The following is a 19,875-nucleotide window of genomic DNA, read 5'->3' on the forward strand; positions in this document are numbered from 1 at the left end:
GAGCCTACTTCTTAAGTGTGCACGCGAGAGAGCAAGCTTCTGTGTGTGTGTGTGTGTGTGTTGCAAGGTCAGAGGAAGCAATCGGGTGTCCACCTCCGTCACTTTGAGGCAGCGTCTCTCCTTGATCCTGGAGCACCTAGGTTTCAGCTCGGCTGGCAGCCAGCAAGCTTAGCAGTGGCCTCCCCCCCTCCCCCGCCCCACACCCCCCTCGGCCAGCACTGCAGTTACAGGCTTGTGAGAGACACGCTGCTGGGATGCAGACTTGTGAGCGAGCACTCTTAACCACTGAGCATCTCTCTAGCATCTCTCTAACCCCAGGGTCCGTGCGTTTGCATCTCAGTAAAGAACATAAAGCAGCCGTGCCCATCCCCGGGAAAAGCCGCATTCTCAGATGACTGGCGCACGGCTTGGGTGCCAGCCACGTGCTCTCTGCTCTGAGCTGCTCTCCATTATTCAGGTGTGGGCATTGTCAGAGGCCTCGCCCTTCAGGCCAGCAACCAGATCCCCCCATCTTCACAACTGTGAAGCCTGTTGAGGTGGTTTCCTGAGGGAAAATATGGGAGTGTCTGTGCTCTTAAGAAGAAAGCAGAGGCCTTTCACCGACTTGAGAATGTGACCACCAGGAACAACTGTCACCAGGGAGCAGGCAAACTTAGGGTAAAGGTTAACACCCTTTTCAAGCCCCACAGTTAGCACCTGTGGAGGAAAAGCAGTTGTGCCTCTGCTTTCTGTCAGTGCCAGAGCATCACCTCCCTCAGCATGCATAGATGAGAGAACGGAAGGAAAATCCACTCCCAAGGAGATGGTACTGTCGTGCCTCAGCACCTCAAGTGTGTTGATGAGTGCTCCCCACTCATGGGCAAAGACTGCCACCTGGGACGAGGCACCTGGGGTGAGGTGGGGTGGGCGCTGCTCTTGCTAAGAAGTCTGATTGCGATTTCTCTGGCTGAATTTCAAGGCAGTTGAATGGCTTGAAGCTTGGCCCTTCTGCCCCCCCCCCAAAAAAAAAGAGGAACCTAGGGGTTGAGGTAAGAGGTAACACATACTGGAAAGAGGAGGGTGTGGCAATGGAGAACCCCCTGTAACCTCAAGAGTGTCTCCATGGGAGGCCTGCCCTTCTCCAGGGTGCCCCTGGCTCTCAGCACTGCACGGAGAACATTTTCAACAGCAAGACCCCATGCCTCCAGACACACTAGTAACTCTTCTAAATGCCAGCAGGCACTGTCTGCATAAAGCAGGAGGCTTAAAATTAGGAGCAGTTGTCAACACCAGAAGAGAGGTGGCTGTGTTTTGGTGTTTTAATTTATTGAAATGCATGGCAAAGGTGTGTATAACCACGCCTGGTGCTGGTTGGGCAGCAGTGTATATGCTGACTTACTGTTTCGTAACCTCACATTTAAAAATACAAAAAGTGATACATTGATGTTACATGTATTTTACCACAAATTTCAAGGACAGAATTTACTGTATTCTCACATACTAAGCATGTCCGTGCAGCCAGAATTACCTCCCCCTCCACCCCCAGAGAGCTCCTGCAGGCACAGGGGTTTTTAAAATAGTAAATGGCTGCCATTTATTGAAAGTGCCGTATGCACTGACCATGTCATTGCTGTCGCTGATCCTTCACAACAGCTGTCTGAAGTATGTGCCGTGACATCTGAGAGCACGGGTTAGGGAGCTGCCCAGTGCACCGTCCTGGCAGGTGGCAAAGCCCAGGGTGAGATGTGGGGCTGAGAATTCAGAGTGTGGTGTCAGGTGTGACCTGGGAAAAGCCCAGATGCTGCCATCAAAGGCAGCTGGAGTGTCTTAAGTGACGGTGGGAATGGAGGGAGGTGGCTGCAGCGTTGGAGAGAGGGGCGTTTGCCTTTGATCTCTTCCCGTTTATGATTGCTTATTGTTAGTTTGAGTCTCAGATGAGCGCTGCTTGTCAGAGTCTATTGACTGGGTTTTGTGTAAAGCTCCCCAGTGGGTACAATGTCCTTTAACTGACAAGGTCACTAGAAGTTTGAAACTCTGTAGGCCCTAGGAAGTAAGAAGTAGAGGGGTAGAAAAAGGCACATACAATTCTGGGCACCTGTGCACACTCCCGACATAGGCCTGTTTTGAGGTTGCAGCCATGGCCCAGTTAGTCACTGGCAAAGTCAAGTCCCTGTCATTGTCCTTTGTTATGGAGGAGTCTACACAGTCAACATGGAGGAGTCTACACAGTCAATAAAGCGGATTTTAGAGGAATGTTTAGGGGATGCAGCCTATCTCACTGTGCATTTTATTTGACTGCATAGCTTTTAACGGTTGCAGAGTTCTCTGGTCCTCTGACCCTGTTCTCCTAGAAGAGAACATTGCTAAGGGACTTTTCCTTTAAGGATAAAATTCTTTGTCCTACATGGTATTTAAGTGCCCCTTTTCACGGTTATGGAAAAGAAAAGTAAGGTTTGTACAGCAAAACGATATCCTGGAGTCAAGGGTAATAACAGGGAAGGGAATACAGAGCAAAAGACAGAGCAGATGGTGTGAAGGCCTCCCTCCCTCCCTCCACCACCACCAGCCCTGACAGGAGAGGAATGGGGCTCTGTCCTCCCCGGGGCAGCTGCCCCCCCATGTGTTCCTTCTGACTACCCCTCCCATCAGGACGTGCTCAGAAGGCTCCTCCCAGTGCACACAGGGTTGGAGGGGTCCTCGCTGACCCGTTGGGAGTTCTCAGTAGTAAAAGGCTTGCGTTCACAGCACTGTAAGTTCACCTTCTCTCCCCACCCCCGTTCTCACACTTTGTAACTGGTGATTTACCCACCTTGAAACAGCATGTCCTTAAAATGCAGTGGGTGTTTTACATAGGTGCAATCATGGCCTGACCCAGGACCTACTGAAAGCTAGTTTCTGTCATAATCAGGAAAAAAAAAAATTGGTTTGATTTTTTTTTTTTTTTTAATAAGTTTGGTGGTTTGGTTTGGTGTTCAAAACAGGGTTTCTCTGTGTAGTCTTGGCTGACCTGGAACTCACTCTGTAGACAAGGCTTGTGTCCAACCCAGAGGTCCTCCTGTCTCTGCCTCCCCAGTGCTTGAGATTAAAGGCATGTGCCACCACCACCCAGCTGGGGAAAAAAAAAGTTTGTATTACCCAGACATGTGATAAAAGTAGTTTCAAGAGTCTTATCTTTGAGTAAGAAGTACAGCTGTGGAATGCAGGAAGAATCCAGTATCCCTGGCTGGCCAGACAGCTCAAGGCTGGCTGCTCTTGGCAAAGCCACTTCCTGCCTCCATCTGATCTCCAAAGTATCTGGACTTCCAGCACCTGAAGCCGCAGCCCTGTGAGGGACTTGAGGATTAAAGACGGGATGGAAGAACAGAGTCTGTTACAAAAACTTAGAAGCCATTCTCAACCAGTGTCGGATTAAATCACGGGTTTGGGTCAGACAATAAGACAGTATCTTACCAGGTACGAGTGAATTAAAAAGCTGAACTGTAAGAACAGTTTAAAGAACTGCAGCTTTATAGGCTGGAGAGACAGCTCAGCAGCTCAGGCCAGGGAACCTACTACAGTTCCCAGCAGCTCAGGCCTGGGAATCTAGTCCAGACCCCAGCAGTCAGTCCTAGGAACCTTGTCTAGTCCGCAGAAAGCTGAGTGTGGCAGGCAGCACTACTTGTAACCCATTCCTGGGAAAGCAGACAGACAGGAGGAGTCACTGCTCACCCAGTCTCGCTAAATGAGCTAGCTGCAGGTTCAGTGAGAGTGAGAGTCCCTTTCTCAAAAACAAAGAAGAGAATAACTGAGAAAGATGCCCATGTAGTCCTCTGGCCTCTGTAGACATGCAAACACACTGGCAAGAATACCTGAACAGCATGCATCACACACACACACACACACACACACACACACACACACACACACACACACACACACACACACACAGGCACAGATTTTCAAATGCTGATTAACTACAGTAGCTCAAGTCAAGAATAAGGGTCCTGGGCTGGAGAGACGGCTCAACCGTTAAAGGCTAGGCTCACAACCAAAAATATAAGTGTAAGGGTCCTGTTAGAGATCCCGCTCCAAACCAACACTGTGTGCAGGACTGTGGAGGTGAATGGGTGCTGCCAGTGAATTAAATAGTTTTTGCTTGTTTATTTACCTAACAGCTTGTAGTAGATATTTTGAGTCTAGGACCAGTGAGAATAGAGTGTGAGAAAAATGCCACAAGATGTGACATTTGCCTTATAATGTGTGACTGTTTGTCATTTGTGTGTCACTCTTGTGAGGGGGAAAAATGGCCCAGAAACGTTAAGTCCAGAGTGGTGCTATCTTTCTTCTGAACAACTGTTACATTCTAATGTGTGTAAACTTATTTAGATGGCTACACCAAAACAAGACAGCTGATACTAACTTAAATTGGAAATTGCCTCATTAGTGAGTCAATTCATGATTACTCAGTCACCTGAGTAAGACTGGGCTTGTCCCCGATTGCAGCAAGATCCCCCAACATCCTGACATCACCTGAAATTGGTGCTCGCTCTTTTTCACTTTGATTTAACTAGAAGTAACTTGATGAAGGTTAGCATGCGTTAGGAGACAAGCCTGGGCTGCCAGCTCTTCATTCTTCTTCACTGTCTGGAGCGGTTCCCAGGCTGGGAGCAGTGAAGGTTGGTTGCTGTGAAGAGCCAGTGGGTGATCTTTATGTTTTTCAATGATGAAATGTCTCCATCTAGTGGAATTTCAGAGCAGTAAACACTCACTATTAAAATGAAGGTAAAGCCTTTTTCTTAAACACATGGTGGTCAGTATAACTTCCAATATGCATTTAGATGCTAGACTTACAACTACATATATTTCTGTGGGGCTAGAAATGGGAACAGTGCTGACTTAAAATGTTAACTTGGTTTTCTCCTTGGGGGTGGGGATGGGCTCCTGGCCTTGTGTGCACTAGGCAGGCACGCGGCCACAAAGCATCTACGTCATGAGATGTACAAGGCAGAGGCACACATGCACACATGCACGAATGGTAGCTAAGAGAGATGTTCACTTGACAAAGGACATGGCTCTCCTTGGGGGAGTTTTGTCTATGTAAATTCTTTGATGTGTATAAATATTTCAAATAAGAATATGGACACAATGTGATTATAATTAAACAGTTTTCTGGGTAAGAGAACTACAGTATCACTCTCATGGTTGATCTGTTAGTTTAATAAGGTTAAAAAGGAAAGATGCTAGGAGTTTCTTTGTTTGTTTGTTGTCTCACTATGTAGCCCTGACTGTCCTGGATCCCACTTTGTAGACCAGGCTGGCTTTGAACTCATTGAGATTCACCTGGCTCTATTTCCAAGTGCTTGGACTAAATGTGTGCTCTAACACCCCTAACCAAGAAATAGGTTTTATAATCCCTCAAAATTAGAGAGATAGCTCAGGAGTTAAGAGTGTGCTGCCAGCACCCACATCAATAAGCTCATAACCATCTGTAGCTCCAGCAGGATAGAGGTCTCTGGTATCCAAGGGCACCTCCACTCCTCTGCACATTACTGCATAGAGAGGCACACATGCCTACACATAATTTTTTAATATAATTTTTTAAAACTTATATTAGCACTTTGGGTGTGTGTGTGTGTATGTGTGTGTTTTCTACTGTTATTTATCTCATAGCCACACCCACTTGGATGAGTTCCCATTTTATTCTTTTATTCTGTGACTTTCTAAAGCCCCACCAGATGTCACTGGTCCTTGGTACCCCTGCTCAGAAGTTTTTTCTGTAGGGAACCTGAAGGAGGGAGGACTCTGGCTTAACAGGAGGCCAGGGTGTCTACCTAATGTTGACCTGGGGAAGGTCTTCCCAGCCCAAAATCAGTACGTTTTCTTCCCTGACTGAGCATCAACAGAGCCCAGCCAAAGACAATTTTAAAAAAAAGAAAAAGAAAAGAAAGGCCTGAGGTTTCTCTTGTTACCTTCACAGACTAAAAAAAGAAGAAAAGGAGGTGATGTGTCTGTAATGGTCAGAGGCTGAGGCGCCTAATATGGTGACCGGCAGGCCTGTTTCCCTGGCCCTCATAGATAGAGAGGCTTTCATTTGGTGCAAGTCACAGCTAAACTCCACGCACATGATCATTGGCCCACCCACTGTTAATGGGAGGAAGCTCACATGCCATAAACCTTCATGAATCCAAGCGTATGGATAATAGTTCTATATATAGTGACTGTAAACTGAGAGTCGGAAGTGCCCTTCCTGATTCACACTCTGAGAATTTTGCTGCAGTGGCTCAGAGATCTCTTCTGCCCTCCAGCTACACAACTGCCTGGCCTCCATCTGAATCTGGGGGTGGGGGTGGGGGGAGCTATGAATGTTTAATAGAGTAACATCCTGTTGAGAGTGTCTGAGGAAATCCTGTTATGTGGTGTTCTTATACTACCTGCAGAAGGTCATGTCTTCTTCCTACTTCGTCAAGAGCAAGCTTGATAGGTCCACTAAGCATACATCCAACCCTCACTGGGCCTCCTACTGCTTCTCCAAAGTAAACTGAGGCTGGTGTGTGTACTCCACACACACACACACACACACACACACACACACACCCCTCATTCAAGATTGCCTCCTACCCAGAAAGATGCTCCTCCCCGAGCCCTAAGTGGGAAAGTTTCCGTTTCAGGATCTCCTGATGATGCCCTTGAACTCCTCAACCTCCTACTGGGATTTCCACCCTTAGCTTATGTGGGGCCGGGTATTGAACCTAGAGCCTCGTGCACGTAAGAAAAGCACTCTGACTTCAGCGCGTGGTGCTTTGGATTTCTTAGGGCCCGTGTTGAAAGTTTGCAGAAGGGGGCACAAGGCTACAGAAAAGGCATAGGGTCGGCCTGCAGAATTCCCAGCTGGATGGTGCGTTCAATTCATGTCCCTTCTTTTCCTTTGCAGGGAAGGAGACTGGTGGGAAGCCCGCTCCTTGACAACCGGGGAAACTGGTTACATTCCCAGCAATTACGTGGCTCCAGTTGACTCCATCCAGGCAGAAGAGTATGTTGTTGTTGTTGTTGTTGTCTGTCTAAATATCTGCTTTTAATTGTCACATAAAATGCCAGTGACACAGCACAGGAGCGAGAAGACCTTTCCCAGTGGTTAAGGGTTGAGAGGCTACAGTCCTGCTGTGCTGTCGAGTCTGCGCAGTACACTGTTATTCACTTCGTGGTTTCCTTTGAGCCCGTCCGTTTTCTGATTGAGAAGCTCTATGTGAGTACCCTAGATGAAAACCCAGTAACTTGCTCCAGATGAAAAACCAATGTGGGGAAACCACAGCTGCAGTGTGTGTTACTGAGAGCCCACCGTGCGCCTGCAGTCTGCTCCCTGAGCACTTGGGAGGCAGATAATTATGAGAGATTAAGCCCACACACACACACAGGAGTCCTCTGCTTGATAATCAGAAATACTGAGCCTTCTGAAAAGACATAGCTTTTTGTTCCCCAGGCAGAAGAGCAACTTGGAAACTACTGCAGTTGTGGGCTTCGAGGGATATTTTCCTTGGACTGAGGTCTCGGTTGGTGTTGTGGCTGGTCGACCTTGACCAGCAGTTATTTGGCCCCACCCTCCCACTGGAGGGAGGCAGTTTTGGAAAGTGGTAGGAGTCTGGGGCTCTCAAAGGATGGCTGACTGGTCATTGTTCATTCTCTTTCCAGAGAAACCTGTAGGAACTCTTAGGAAATGGGGAGGGAGGTTGATGTCCCAAGCTCAGGAACATGGATGGCCTCTACCCCACCTACAGGGACAGACCTCACCAGAAAGAGAAAGGAGTCACTGTCGGTTGCTCACGGCCTGCAGCCTGCTGTGGATTTGCGGAGGCACAGCACAGAGGAGTAGACCTTCACCCTAGCCTAATCCTCATGCGTCCATCATTCTTCTTTAAGTCTTTTGTACTCCTACACTTCGATCTGTTTCTGCTTCTCCAGCACTGTGTTTTGAGCTGTTTTACCCCCTTCGTTACTAGTGTGTTTCATTATCAGAAAATAGGAAATATGTGTATTTGTATTGAATTTTTAGGACAGATTGGTAAATATCTCCTGTGTCTTTTCGGAATTTAAAACTTAACTACAAAGTAACATTCCTTTGATTTAACTGAGAATCCACTTGGGGGTGCATATTTAAGTCATATTTATAATGATAAGGTTTTTTTTTAATATTTTGGGCTTTTTAGAGTATAAGTTAGCTTTTTAAAATACAGCCTGTGGTTTTTACACGTGCAATTAATCGGTATTTTGCACAAGCAGCGTGTGGTTAAGTGTAACCTCTTGTTCTGCAGGCCTTCCTCTCACCAGTTTTACACAGCATTTTAATTGAGTTACTGATACAAACCAAAAAAAGACATTTCTCACATAGCTGGTGTCGTATCCTTTACAGCAGCTATTGCTACGCTGGGATTGTGGAGAGTTTGGGTACTTCTCAAGTCACTGAAGGTGACGCTCCTTCGGTGAAATTCTTTGACTCACAGAAGGATCTGATGGTGAACTTCCTAGCTACATTCAGGCATGGTGAATTGAAGCTTCATTTTTAAAACCATTTGCTTTCATAGATGAATACTGTGATGGTTTGGTCCTGAAAGCTGCTCCTACTCACAGATTCTGGTGGAATGTTCCAGAACTCTCCCTTGGGCTCTTGGCATACTTATCCTCTCATATACAATCCAGTGCTGAAATGTGAACGGATTGCCGGGCGTTGGTTAGGACTCAGCAGCTCAAGTGGAGAGACAAAAGACGCATTCCGGTCCTGAGGAGGCCTGTGAGGCTTCCTGCCACGGCACAAGTGTGCTGTCAGTGCTGTTGCAAGGGAATGTTAAAATGTCTGCACCACCGACTCATTTTTATGGACATGCCCATTAACCGTGCACAGCTTTCTCTCAGATGTGCAGTAAGCAATCCCTGCAGCTGTGTCAGAGAAGCGCAACTGCAGGGCACAGGCCAGGTACTTGGTAAACGCTCCTCACGAATGCTGGACAGGGAGAGAAAATCAAACCAGGCTTCCAAGAACAGCAGCCATCTCAGATCAGGGGTAGAGCTGAGTTCCCGTCTTCAGAATTCCTGTAGGTAGAGACTAAGTAGAAGTGTTATCTGTCTTCCTTCTTTATCCATCCTGAGTGGGCTCCTTTAAAAAAAAAATCATGCTTGATTGATGATCCTTATACTAGAGCTGAGTCTTGGTATTTCCCAGGAGTTGTAATTATGCTCAGAAATCAAGGGTCGTACAGCTGAGCTATGGAATCGTCCCCTGCAGTTGGCATTTCAAACAAGGTGGTGGGTTTCTCTCTGTGCGTGCAGGTGGCATTTCACACACACATCCCTGTCGTCCTGGAGGGAAGGAACACAATCCATGATTCAAGATTTTTTTTTTTTTAAGAATGGAAGAGATGCAGAGTGGATAGAATCAGGAAAGATTGAAAAAGGACTGAATGAAGCTAGAAAAAACTAGTTTGGGGCAGTGGAAGCAACATTAGAGGCGAAGGAATTTGTGGAGGAAAAGCTAGCTACATTGCTCAGTCACAAGTGTATTTATTTTCTTGCCTGTGTCTCCCTTGAAGGTGGTACTTTGGAAAACTTGGCCGCAAAGATGCTGAGAGACAGCTCCTGTCCTTTGGAAACCCAAGAGGTACCTTTCTTATCCGCGAGAGCGAAACCACCAAAGGTAAGCTAAGGAGAGGGCAAAACTGATGTGCTGTTCAGATCTGAAGGTCTTTGGGATCGGAAGGCGTGGCTCTTGCCTGGTCCGGGGCCTTCTAGCCTGAGCCTCCTGCTGCTCTCCAGCTCCCCTGAAGACGCTGGAACTGCATTTAGCTCCCAGAGATGATCGGGCTCAGAGGGAGGCGCCTCCAGAAACAGAGGCCAGGCTTCCGCCTCAGCTCAGACTCCGTCCTGTTCTCCTGTTCGAGTGAAGGGCGGGAACTTGGTTTTTCTTACCTTTTTGATTTGGGGTGTGTGTGTGTGTGTGTGTGTGTGTGTGTGTATTTTCAAGACAGTGTTTCTCTGTGTAGCCCTAACTGTCTTAGAACTCACACTGTAGACCAGGCTGGCCTTGAACTCAGAGATCCACCTGCCTCTGCCTCCCAAGTGCTAAAATCAAAGGTCTGCCTGCCCTACCACCACCCAGTTTAAATTTGTTTTTCTTTCCTTCCACTCTGTTTTGTTAGTGGAGGACTCCTTCCTCTTCCCTCTGTTTAATAACTCACTTCAGCAGGCAGAGGGGCAGAGAACCATGCTGCCACACACTGGTGACCTGTCCCTGTGCAGATTGCCAAGCAGAGCTTTGGAGCTTCCTGCTAGGGGATAGACTTCCATTTCTTTTGTTCCCACCCTCTGTTCCTCCCGCACCCCTGCCTCCCATCAACCACCTCTGTCCCCACCCCTGCCTCTCCACCAACCACCTCTGTCCCTACCCCTGCCTCTCCACCAACCACCTCTGCCCCCACCATCCCTGCCTCACACACACACACACACACACCCACAGCCCCACCACACACACACACACACATATGCCATCCCTGTCTCCCAGCCCCTCACTATCCCTGCCTCTCAGCTAGGCCACAGGAAATGAAAGCAGGAGGCAAGCTCACCTGGAGTCTGCTCTTCATCTATCCCAGTGGGATTTGGTCTGTGCAATATTAGACAACACAAGAAACTGAAAGGAAACTTTGAGAAAAACCAGAAGTTTTTAGTTCCAAGAGCAAAGTCAACTGTATTGCTAACATCTCTGAACACTGGCAGGATAGCAAAAGTTGTCTTTGTCCTGTTACAGAGTGGAGATATATCTGTCTCTTTCGTATGTGTGTGTGTGTGTGTGTGTGTGTGTGCGCGTGCGCATATGGTTTGTAATAATTATTAATCAGAATAGTCACATAAATGAGGCCTGCAGAGCAGACTGGGGCTCCGATGATTGGTGTGGCTAATGCTTGCACGTTTACCAGGTGCCTACTCACTTTCCATCCGTGATTGGGATGATATGAAAGGGGACCACGTCAAACATTATAAAATCCGCAAGCTTGACAATGGTGGATACTATATCACAACGCGGGCCCAGTTTGAAACACTTCAGCAACTGGTACAGCATTACTCAGGTAACCCCAGTGCCGTCACCGTCACCGTCACCGTCACCGGTTAGAAACTGGAGGCTGTGAGGGAGGAGGAGGAGATACGGGACAGAGTCACTAGGTAGAGCTGTCCTCTGCCCGCCCACCCCCACAGTCAGACAGACAGATGGAGTCCGGGGTTCTGTTGCTCTTCTGCCCCAGATAGGATTTTCCTCCTGTGTTTTCCAGAAGTTCCCCCCAGTAGAAGGCAGTAGTTTAAATCTTGAAAGCTGTATTTGTATATTAATTTTCATAATAAAAATCCTTGCACGTTCTTTACCTTTGCCTTCATTGCCATGCAGAACTGTGAGAGGAAAGGAGGAAAGGAGCTGTCCCTAGGCAGGCTCAGACGGCCCCCAGGGAGCCTCACTTGATCCTTCACCGCAGCAGAGGGAAGCACATTCTTGCACTCTGTAGAAGAAAATCTGTGCTGCTGCAGGGTTCCCTCCGCCCCGCCCCCACTCCCCCCCCCCCCCCAGCTTGCCTGCTGAGGCCACAGCTCCCTTACCTCCATCTCCTGGACTTTCTTGGTTTTTTGTTTGTTTGTTTGTTTGTTTTTGTTTTTTCAATTTTTAAAGACTGGGTCTCGCTATAGCCCTGGTGGCCTCCAACTCAGAAATCCCCCTGCCTCTGCCTCCTACTGCTGAGACTGAAGGTGTGCGCCACCATACCCGGCTACTGTGATGACTTTAAACAAAGATTAGACTTTGTCTTTACGTCCCATAATCCTGTTCTTCTGCTGTTCTTGGCCATTCAGTTATTGGGTGTATGTGCGTTCATGTGCGTCTTATGTAAATATGTAGCTCTATGCGCAGTGTTTAGTGTGTGCCGCTTGCCCTCCTTGGTTAACAAGTGTGTCCTGCTAAACAATGCATGTGTACATGACCCCTCCTTTTTTCCAAGGTAAGGTCTCACTTGTAGCCCTAGGGAGCCCAGTATCCACTTTGTAGCCCAGGGTGGACTTTCAGAGTTTGAGCAATCCTCTAGTGTCAGCATCCCAAATGCTGGGATTACGGACGGAGCCACCACACCCTTTTTACCACCATTGAAAAATACCTGTGCTGTTTCTGCCACACCAAAGAGACTTGTAGCCTTTTAAAAATAACAATACGAAATGCCTATGTACTGATTCTGGCCACTGATGAGCAGTTAAGAAATTAACAGTGGCTGAGCCAGTGATTTGGGCATTAGCTCTCTCACTCTATGTGGATTCTAATGAAATACTGAGAGAAATGGAGCAGAAAACCTCCTTGCACTTCAGTGATATACACAAAACGCCTGTATGTTATAAGGATTTTTTTCAAATGCTGAAATATATTTCATTACAGGCAAACATCCGCAGGGTCCCCAGGGTTTGGATCATTTGAAAATAGTGTGCTGGAAAGGGCACCTTAATAACATCATAAAGCTGAAGGAGGGAGCCGATGTGAAGCACCCTAGACGAGTTTTAATCTCAGGGAAAAAAATCCATCTTGAGTTAGATTTGTTTTTATATTGGCTTTTCCTCTTTCCTCTTCTCTCTTGCACATAGAATGCCTTTGAAATACCGACACATAAATAATTTCCTGCCTAAACATCTCAGAAACAGATTTAAAAAAAAAAAAAAAGGAATGAAAAGTAAGTTAAGAATTCCCAGAAAAGAGACAGCCACAGTTTGTGCTTAGAATCCAAGAGGCTTCCAGGGACGTAGGGGGCTTTGGCCCCCTCGGTTCAGGGTCTCTCTGGCCCCCATCTTTCCCTGCCTGCTTACTCTCTGTTGGCGTTTAGTCAGTCTCCCCATACCTTTGCTAGATTCTCAAAGGAATATTCTTTTCAAAAAGAAGGGGTGGGGGAAGACCAAGTTCCCAGTAACCTGAATGGAAGCTACTGTTTCCCTGCTTTTCATGTCACTGAGTTTCTGTGAATGTTGTTAATTTCCATTACTTCTTTAAATCCAGACTCCTAAATTATGCATAGAAAGCTGTTTAAAAGGTCGTGTTTTTGTTTTTGTTTGCTTTTAGTGGAAAATTGCAAAAAAGCAATGTGAGCACACAGGAGCAGTAGAGTCAGAAGGACTGCAGAGAATGTGACATCCTCTCCCGCTGCAGGTGTCCTCCTGAGACCGGCTAGCTCTAACAGACCAGAGGTCTGTGGGAGGCTCCTATGCCAAAGTCACATTTTAAACAGACATTTACCAGGGAGAGTCCCTCAGTCCCTAGATACCGGAAGGGACAGGGACAGTTTTTATTTTTATATGTACTTTTTGAAAGTAGCAAGGGCATTTTGAATTTGAGGCAGTGAATACGAGTTCATTAGACTAAAGTACACAGAAGCCAAAGCAGGCCGTGCCTGTGAGCAGCGAGCATGCCCGATGGTACAGCGGTGTCCATATCTGACACATCCTCATCTGCCTCCAGCAAATGTTTGCTCATGTGCGTCGAATCTCCTGTGGCCTGTGCGTGTTGTCGTTACATATTCTGCTCTTCTCTCCCTCACCGCTGCCCTGCTCCTCCAGAGAGAGCCGCAGGTCTCTGCTGCCGCCTAGTAGTTCCCTGTCACAAAGGGATGCCAAGGCTTACCGATCTGTCTGTCAAAACCAAAGATGTCTGGGAAATCCCTCGAGAATCCCTGCAGTTGATCAAGAGACTGGGAAATGGGCAGTTTGGGGAAGTATGGATGGGTATGCTGAGATTCAATTACTCTCTTATTAGCTTCCTCGTTTGGAAAATCCCAAACATCAAGATGGAAGGTGGAAATAAAGATATTTTATGATCAGGACAAACAGACAGTTTGAATTATTCAACTTTTATTTGGAAAAATTTGGAATCTCTCAAAGAGAGCTAGAAACAGGCAAGAACTACAGCTGTCTCCAGTTGTGCTACAGTGTTCCAACCTGGCTCAATGTTGCCGTCAGGGAAGTCACCTTCCATCTTTCCTAGTGCATGCATGATTATGGATTATAAGGACTGTTTTCTTTATTAATTCCCTTTCCTGTAGAGAAAGCTGATGGTTTGTGTTTTAACTTAACTGTGGTTTCATCAAGTTGTACCCCACAAACTTCTGGATTGGCTAAAGATGCTTGGGAAGTTGCACGTGACTCGTTGTTTCTGGAGAAGAAGCTGGGGCAGGGGTGTTTCGCTGAAGTGTGGCTTGGTAAGGCAGAGGGCACATTCTGTTTTGGCTGCATCTCAAAGCCAATGAAAAGGACAGTTTTGAACAGAAATGTGTATGTGGCCGTTGGGACAAAGACCCTTAACCTTTGTGACTAGATGGGCTCAAGCCACCCAGGTTTGCAGAAGTCAGTGGCACCTCGCTGTGTTCACCTGTCCTATTTCATGTGGCTCATTAAACACCTGCAGGACAGGAACCCAGTGATGGTGACGCTTTCTCTTCCTGTGAAATGGGATGGTAAGATGCCATAGAGTAAGGTCCTGGGCTTTCTTCACACCAAGCCTGGGTCTAAACCCTTGCTGGGTGATTAAGTATAAATGCAGGGCCTGTTTAACTCCTCTGGCTCCAGTCCTCATCTGTAAACTTGGAATAGTACCTGCTTCGCTGGATTATTTAAGGATTATATCAGACATGGTTAAAATCTCCTGTAGATCTTGGATCCATGCACACATATCTTCATTGTGTGCACATTCTTCAGTAACGGCAACTGCACTGGGCCCTTGAGATGGCTTTCATAGCCCTCTGGGTCAGTTGCAACTTTACTTACAGACAGACTATAAACTTAGACCCCTCCCCAAAATGTTTGTCCATAAAATGATAACAAAGTGTATTGGGGTCTCCCTTCCTTAGAGTCTACAAGAATACAACATGTACAGATGGTCGTAAGGTGTCAATCTTAAGCCATTACATAAGCACCAGGGTGTTTCCCACAGGACATCAGAGCTGGCGTAGGTGCCTAGGCAGTTACCCAAGCTGTGAGGAGTGGAGATGGCACTATGCTTAAAGTTACAAAATGTTATCAGTCAGATCCCGTAGACCACCTAAATGATGTCAGAGTTCCCGTTACACCAAAAGGCAGACACTCTCTGAGATAGAAGAACTCTTTACACCTGCCACTGGTTCTTTTTCACTTGTTTTTCCCCTGTAGGATGCATGTTGTAATTTTATGTTTTAACAGAATAATAAATGCTTCAGATATAGACCCCTTAGAGTGGAAAGTCATAGATGACACCTAGGTAAATCTTAGTGTGAACCTGGATTCTCTTTCAAATTGTAAGCAATAGAATCTCAAATTAGATTTTTATTTTCCTTTTATAAAATTATCCTTCAAAGCCATTGGTTAGAAATAGAACAAGCCAGAATTCTGTCTTTTTATTTGAGAACAGAAAGCCAAGCTAGTTCATTCCTGTTTTACTGATGAACTGACAGTGGCCATGAGCCAGGTCTGGCCTTTGGGTCAGCTTGATTTTTAAAGACGTACTTAAACATGTCACATGTACGTACTTTTCTTTCCTGGCTGCTCTTTGATTTCCCAGCCCACCTGATAGAAGGCATTGTTCCTGTGGCTAACTCATGGGAAGCTGGAGAAATTGACCTTACCTGGGAAAGTATGGGCAAGGAGATGGTGTGCTCCTGGCCTGTGCTTAAGGGTGCACTTAGCTTGTCTTCTGAAGGACTCAGTCAAGTGTCTCATCCAGTAGACAGTTGAAAGCCTACTCCAAGCATCCTTGGTATGGCCAGATTTTTATAGCCTCTAAGATGGAATTTAATCTAATTTCTCTCAGGCTTTTCCTTTATCTAAGGGACAGCTGTTGGATACTCAGGCCAATTCTAAATCCTAGACTGTCATGACTTAAATAAGAGCCCAGAGCTTTCTGGTGTAAATTCACAATTATATGCATAAGCCATAAAAAGAGTGATACATATCAAATGGGAAAAGTTAGTGAATTATTAAACAGCTGTGAGTAAACTTGCTTTTCCTTAAATACTTGACAGAGTCCTTGCCATTATCTTTGCTCGTAAGAACTACTTTAAGGTTTCAAAATTTAAAGTCTGATTTTATGCACAAAGTTGCTGGTCAAAATTATTTTTCCCATCAAAAGAGTACCTTTGGATTGACTTACTGTTGTGGGGTATCTGTAGGTACCTGGAATGGAAATACAAAAGTAGCCATAAAGACCCTTAAGCCAGGCACCATGTCTCCGGAGTCCTTCCTGGAGGAGGCGCAGATCATGAAGAAGCTGAAGCATGACAAGCTGGTGCAGCTCTACGCGGTCGTGTCTGAGGAGCCCATTTACATCGTCACGGAGTACATGAGCAAAGGTCAGCCGCACCCCTCCCCCTCCCCTCCTCTCCCTCCTCCCCTCCTCTCCCTCCTCCCCTCACAGGGCTGCCGGGGACCGGAATCCTCAGGGATTCCACTCTGCTCACTCAGGATAACACTTAGAAAAGGGGAACATGGAGTTTGCCCCTGGATTCCTGAGAAGTGCAGTGCCTTTTGCATGTTCCACATCAGGAACGTTCCTCTGCACAGTTAAAACATCCATCTTTCTATCCAAGCTAATGCAGAGCTGAGGCTGTGAGAGCTGCTGCCATTTTGAATGGGTGGCTTCTGTTCGGTTTCCCTTTTTAGCGCTAAGTAATCAATAGCAGATGGTTGCTGAGTTAAGTTCTGTCCCCATCTCAACATCCTTCCCCCCAGCTTTCCCCTTAAACATCAGGTGAAGAGGTGACACGCAGTCATGACCTCCCTCCCTCCCCTCTCGGCGCATGCATGTGTTGACGCACACGTGAGCATGCGTACATCATTATAATCAAACCGGCATTGTTGGGGAATGAAGCCAGAGATCATTTTGTTTTGGAAAAATAAATGAGCCAAACAAGAAACAGCCTTAAAAGGCTGTGTGCATTGTACATCAGAAGACACCAGGGTAATTTTTCTTCTCTGTGTACTTTCTTTTAAAATATAATTGGAATTTTTTCCTGGCAGATTATATGCCCTTTGGATCCAGGGTTATTTTGTAAATAACTTTGTGATTAAAGCATTAAAAAAAAAAAAAAAAAAAAAAAAACACTGACAGCCATCCAGCCCCTGCAAATGATTATCTCCGCCTCGGTGTCAGATCCGTGCCTCCTCACTCAGCCTCACACGAGTGGCTCTGAAGCTCTGGCTGTCCGAGGCACAGGCGTGACTGGCTGGGATCTAATTAGGAAGCTCCTGCCCCACCCATATTCCTTGGATGCTTAAAATCTGAAAATAAGTCAGCAGTTCTGAAAGTCCCTTGTACCTGAGGCACCTAGAGAGCTTCTAAAAATACGGGCATCTGTGTCTGACTCTGGGATTCCTGATGTAGTGGATAGAGCCTGAGGACACGCCCTTCCAGCAAATACTGTCACTACTGTTGCTACTTGTCGGAGCCTCAGCCTGCTCACCTGAGCTGGCTCTCCACATCAGTCGCCTGTACGTCGTCGGTTACTGGGACATGAAGGATGGTTTGGTTCCTCCTGGTGACAACATAAAAGGAGACGTTCATTTCTTCTGGTTTTACTAACTCCTTTCTCACTGCTTATTTTCAGAAGCTACAACTCGCTTCTTAAAACATAAACTTGATTTCTTGGTTTTTGTTCAAAGCTTTCTTTTTCCATTGATGCAATTATCCTTTTCATCTCCCTTTTACTTCCACTAAGGAAATCAAATACAGCCACTATTGAGAATCTTTGCCTCTCTGAGTAAACTAAAATTGTTTTGTTTCATTCATAGGAAGTTTGCTTGACTTCTTAAAAGATGGTGAAGGAAGAGCTCTGAAGTTGCCAAACCTTGTGGACATGGCGGCACAGGTGGGCCTGGGGTCTTAATTCAGGCTGTGGCTGTACCAGCACGGACTCTCAAGGTGTTGTGGTGTAACAGCTGTGCCCCCTTCCCTGGGTTTCCACAGGTTGCTGCAGGAATGGCTTACATCGAGCGCATGAATTATATCCACAGAGATCTGCGATCAGCAAACATTCTAGTGGGGAATGGACTAATTTGCAAGATTGCTGACTTTGGATTGGCTCGGTTGATTGAAGACAATGAATACACAGCAAGACAAGGTGGGCACTTCCAGGGCAGTGGCTCCTGATTGATCTTTGCCTGCACAGCCTTCTCCTTACCTTCATTTCCTCCCTCTTCCCTTTGTTTGTCTGATCTGGCGCGAGCTGCACAGTTCTCAGGTGGGAGCTAGTGGATCTAGTTGGCGTGTGCAGTGCTGGTCTAGTAAGTGGGCGTCTGTTCCCATGGCTTGCCTGGCTTTTGGGAAGTATCTAGGCCCACGGTGTTCCACTTTTGGAGAAAGAAGGCTTTGAGAAGCCAAGTTATAGCTCATTCTCCATTAGCCACCTCTGAGCAGAAATCAGGTGACACTCCAAGTCAGACAAGTTCCTTTACAAAGGAACAGGCGTGGTGTTGGAAAACGGAGAACATAATAAATAGCAGGGGAGCCAAGGCTCAGAATGCAACAGGAGTAGGTAGCGCCAGAGCAAAGACACCTCCTGGTAGAGAGCCTGCACATGGAGGCGATTCCTGATCTCAGTCAGCAGCTGCCTGCCAGGCCCAGCCAGGACCAGCTGGGACCAGCCTGAGACTGAGCTCTGCAGAGCGCTGAGGAGAAAAGAAATGGTCTGGAGGGCCTGGAGGACTGCAGTGCTGGAGAAGCCGTCTCTTCTCCTGCCTCACCCACCCCCTGCAAAGGGTCAAAGACATTAGTTTTATGTAAACCACGTACCAGACCAGAAGCCAACCCACTTGGGGAGGAGGGATTGTTTGTCAAGCACCAGATGTCAGGAAAGAATTCCCAAGGTGTTTTCTGCCTTCCTGGCTGGCTGCTTGCATGGCAGTGTCCAGGCATAGCACTGAGGAACTAGCAACAGTGGAGGCCTCTGTGTGGGTTTTAAAGCCGGAACTCAGGCAGGGAGTAGGTTTCCTTGGTGAAACTAACCGAAGCCTGGCCACCCCAGCCAAGCTGAGCAGTAGTGGGGATGGATTACAGGATGGTGCATTCTGCAGTTTTATGTTGAATAGTAGTTGTTTCGCTCATTTTTGGCAATTCCTTCCGCCTTTCACTTGCCTCAGAATGGAAGTGCAGTGAATGATGTGAGAAAATGTTAAACTGGGGCCCTGCCTAGGTACTGACACTATCCAAGTGCTCGGTTGCATGTCGGACAAACCGCCCAGCTATTTGAATTCCCCACTCCCACCCCTGGCACACGCCATCTCTTGCCCTTGTGGGATCCTGGGGGGTACGGGGGGGGGGGGTATGCACACAGACACACACCCAAAGTCAGGGGTCACAAAAGCAGGCTGTATCTCTAAGCAGAGAGGAATACAGACGTGACTTGGTGACAGGGCATGCCAAGAGGGTCTGAGTGAATATGATCAGAGGCCTTGCCCTGAGGGAGAGCCTGTGAGGGTTGATAACCAGCATGTTCCATTTAGGAAATGGCTCCAAAGAAACTCAGGAGCTTCCGTCTGTGTGTGAGAAAGTCTCCGTGGCAGAGGGAGCAGTGCAAGACTGTTTACTTTTAACTAGACTTTGAACTCTGTAGAGTCTATGGTTAACACCCTTGACCCATCTGTGAATGAGAGGTGTCAGGCCAGGAGCTAACAGATGCTACCAGAGTACTGTTGGGATGGACTGGGTACATAAGTCATGCATCATTCATAAGGGTGCCTAAGACTGTGGCCTCAGGCGGCTGGCACCTCTCATGTCAGGTTCTGCACTGGAACCCATCCAGGGCCCTCTCAGCCTGGCCATGCAGCCTTCCTTCCCACTTCCCACCATGACTGCCTCTCTGCCCTGCCTCCCCCCCATGACATCCAGACCACAGTCTG

At 47.1% G+C, this 19,875-nt stretch overlaps 1 protein-coding gene across 7 annotated transcripts in view; it reads left to right on the forward strand.

The window, feature by feature from the left end:
• The window catches only part of Fyn (Fyn proto-oncogene), a 195,639-nt gene that overhangs the window by 146,122 nt on the left and 29,642 nt on the right, over positions 1-19,875 (forward strand). For 5 of the 7 annotated variants that reach the window (XM_011243117.3, XM_006512540.4, NM_001122893.1 and 2 more), the window contains 7 exons: positions 6,890-6,988; positions 9,537-9,640; positions 10,917-11,066; positions 13,573-13,737; positions 16,152-16,331; positions 17,770-17,846; positions 17,945-18,098. In XM_011243117.3, coding sequence (XP_011241419.1) covers positions 6,890-6,988; positions 9,537-9,640; positions 10,917-11,066; positions 13,573-13,737; positions 16,152-16,331; positions 17,770-17,846; positions 17,945-18,098 — 929 coding nt within the window. Of the gene's footprint in view, positions 1-6,889; positions 6,989-9,536; positions 9,641-10,916; positions 11,067-13,572; positions 13,738-14,054; positions 14,211-16,151; positions 16,332-17,769; positions 17,847-17,944; positions 18,099-19,875 lie in introns of all 7 variants that reach the window. The other 2 variants (NM_008054.2, NM_001122892.1) reach the window with 1 other exon arrangement.

This window comes from Mus musculus, chromosome 10, assembly GCF_000001635.26.
Source record: "Mus musculus strain C57BL/6J chromosome 10, GRCm38.p6 C57BL/6J".
NCBI lineage: Eukaryota > Metazoa > Chordata > Mammalia > Rodentia > Muridae > Mus > Mus musculus.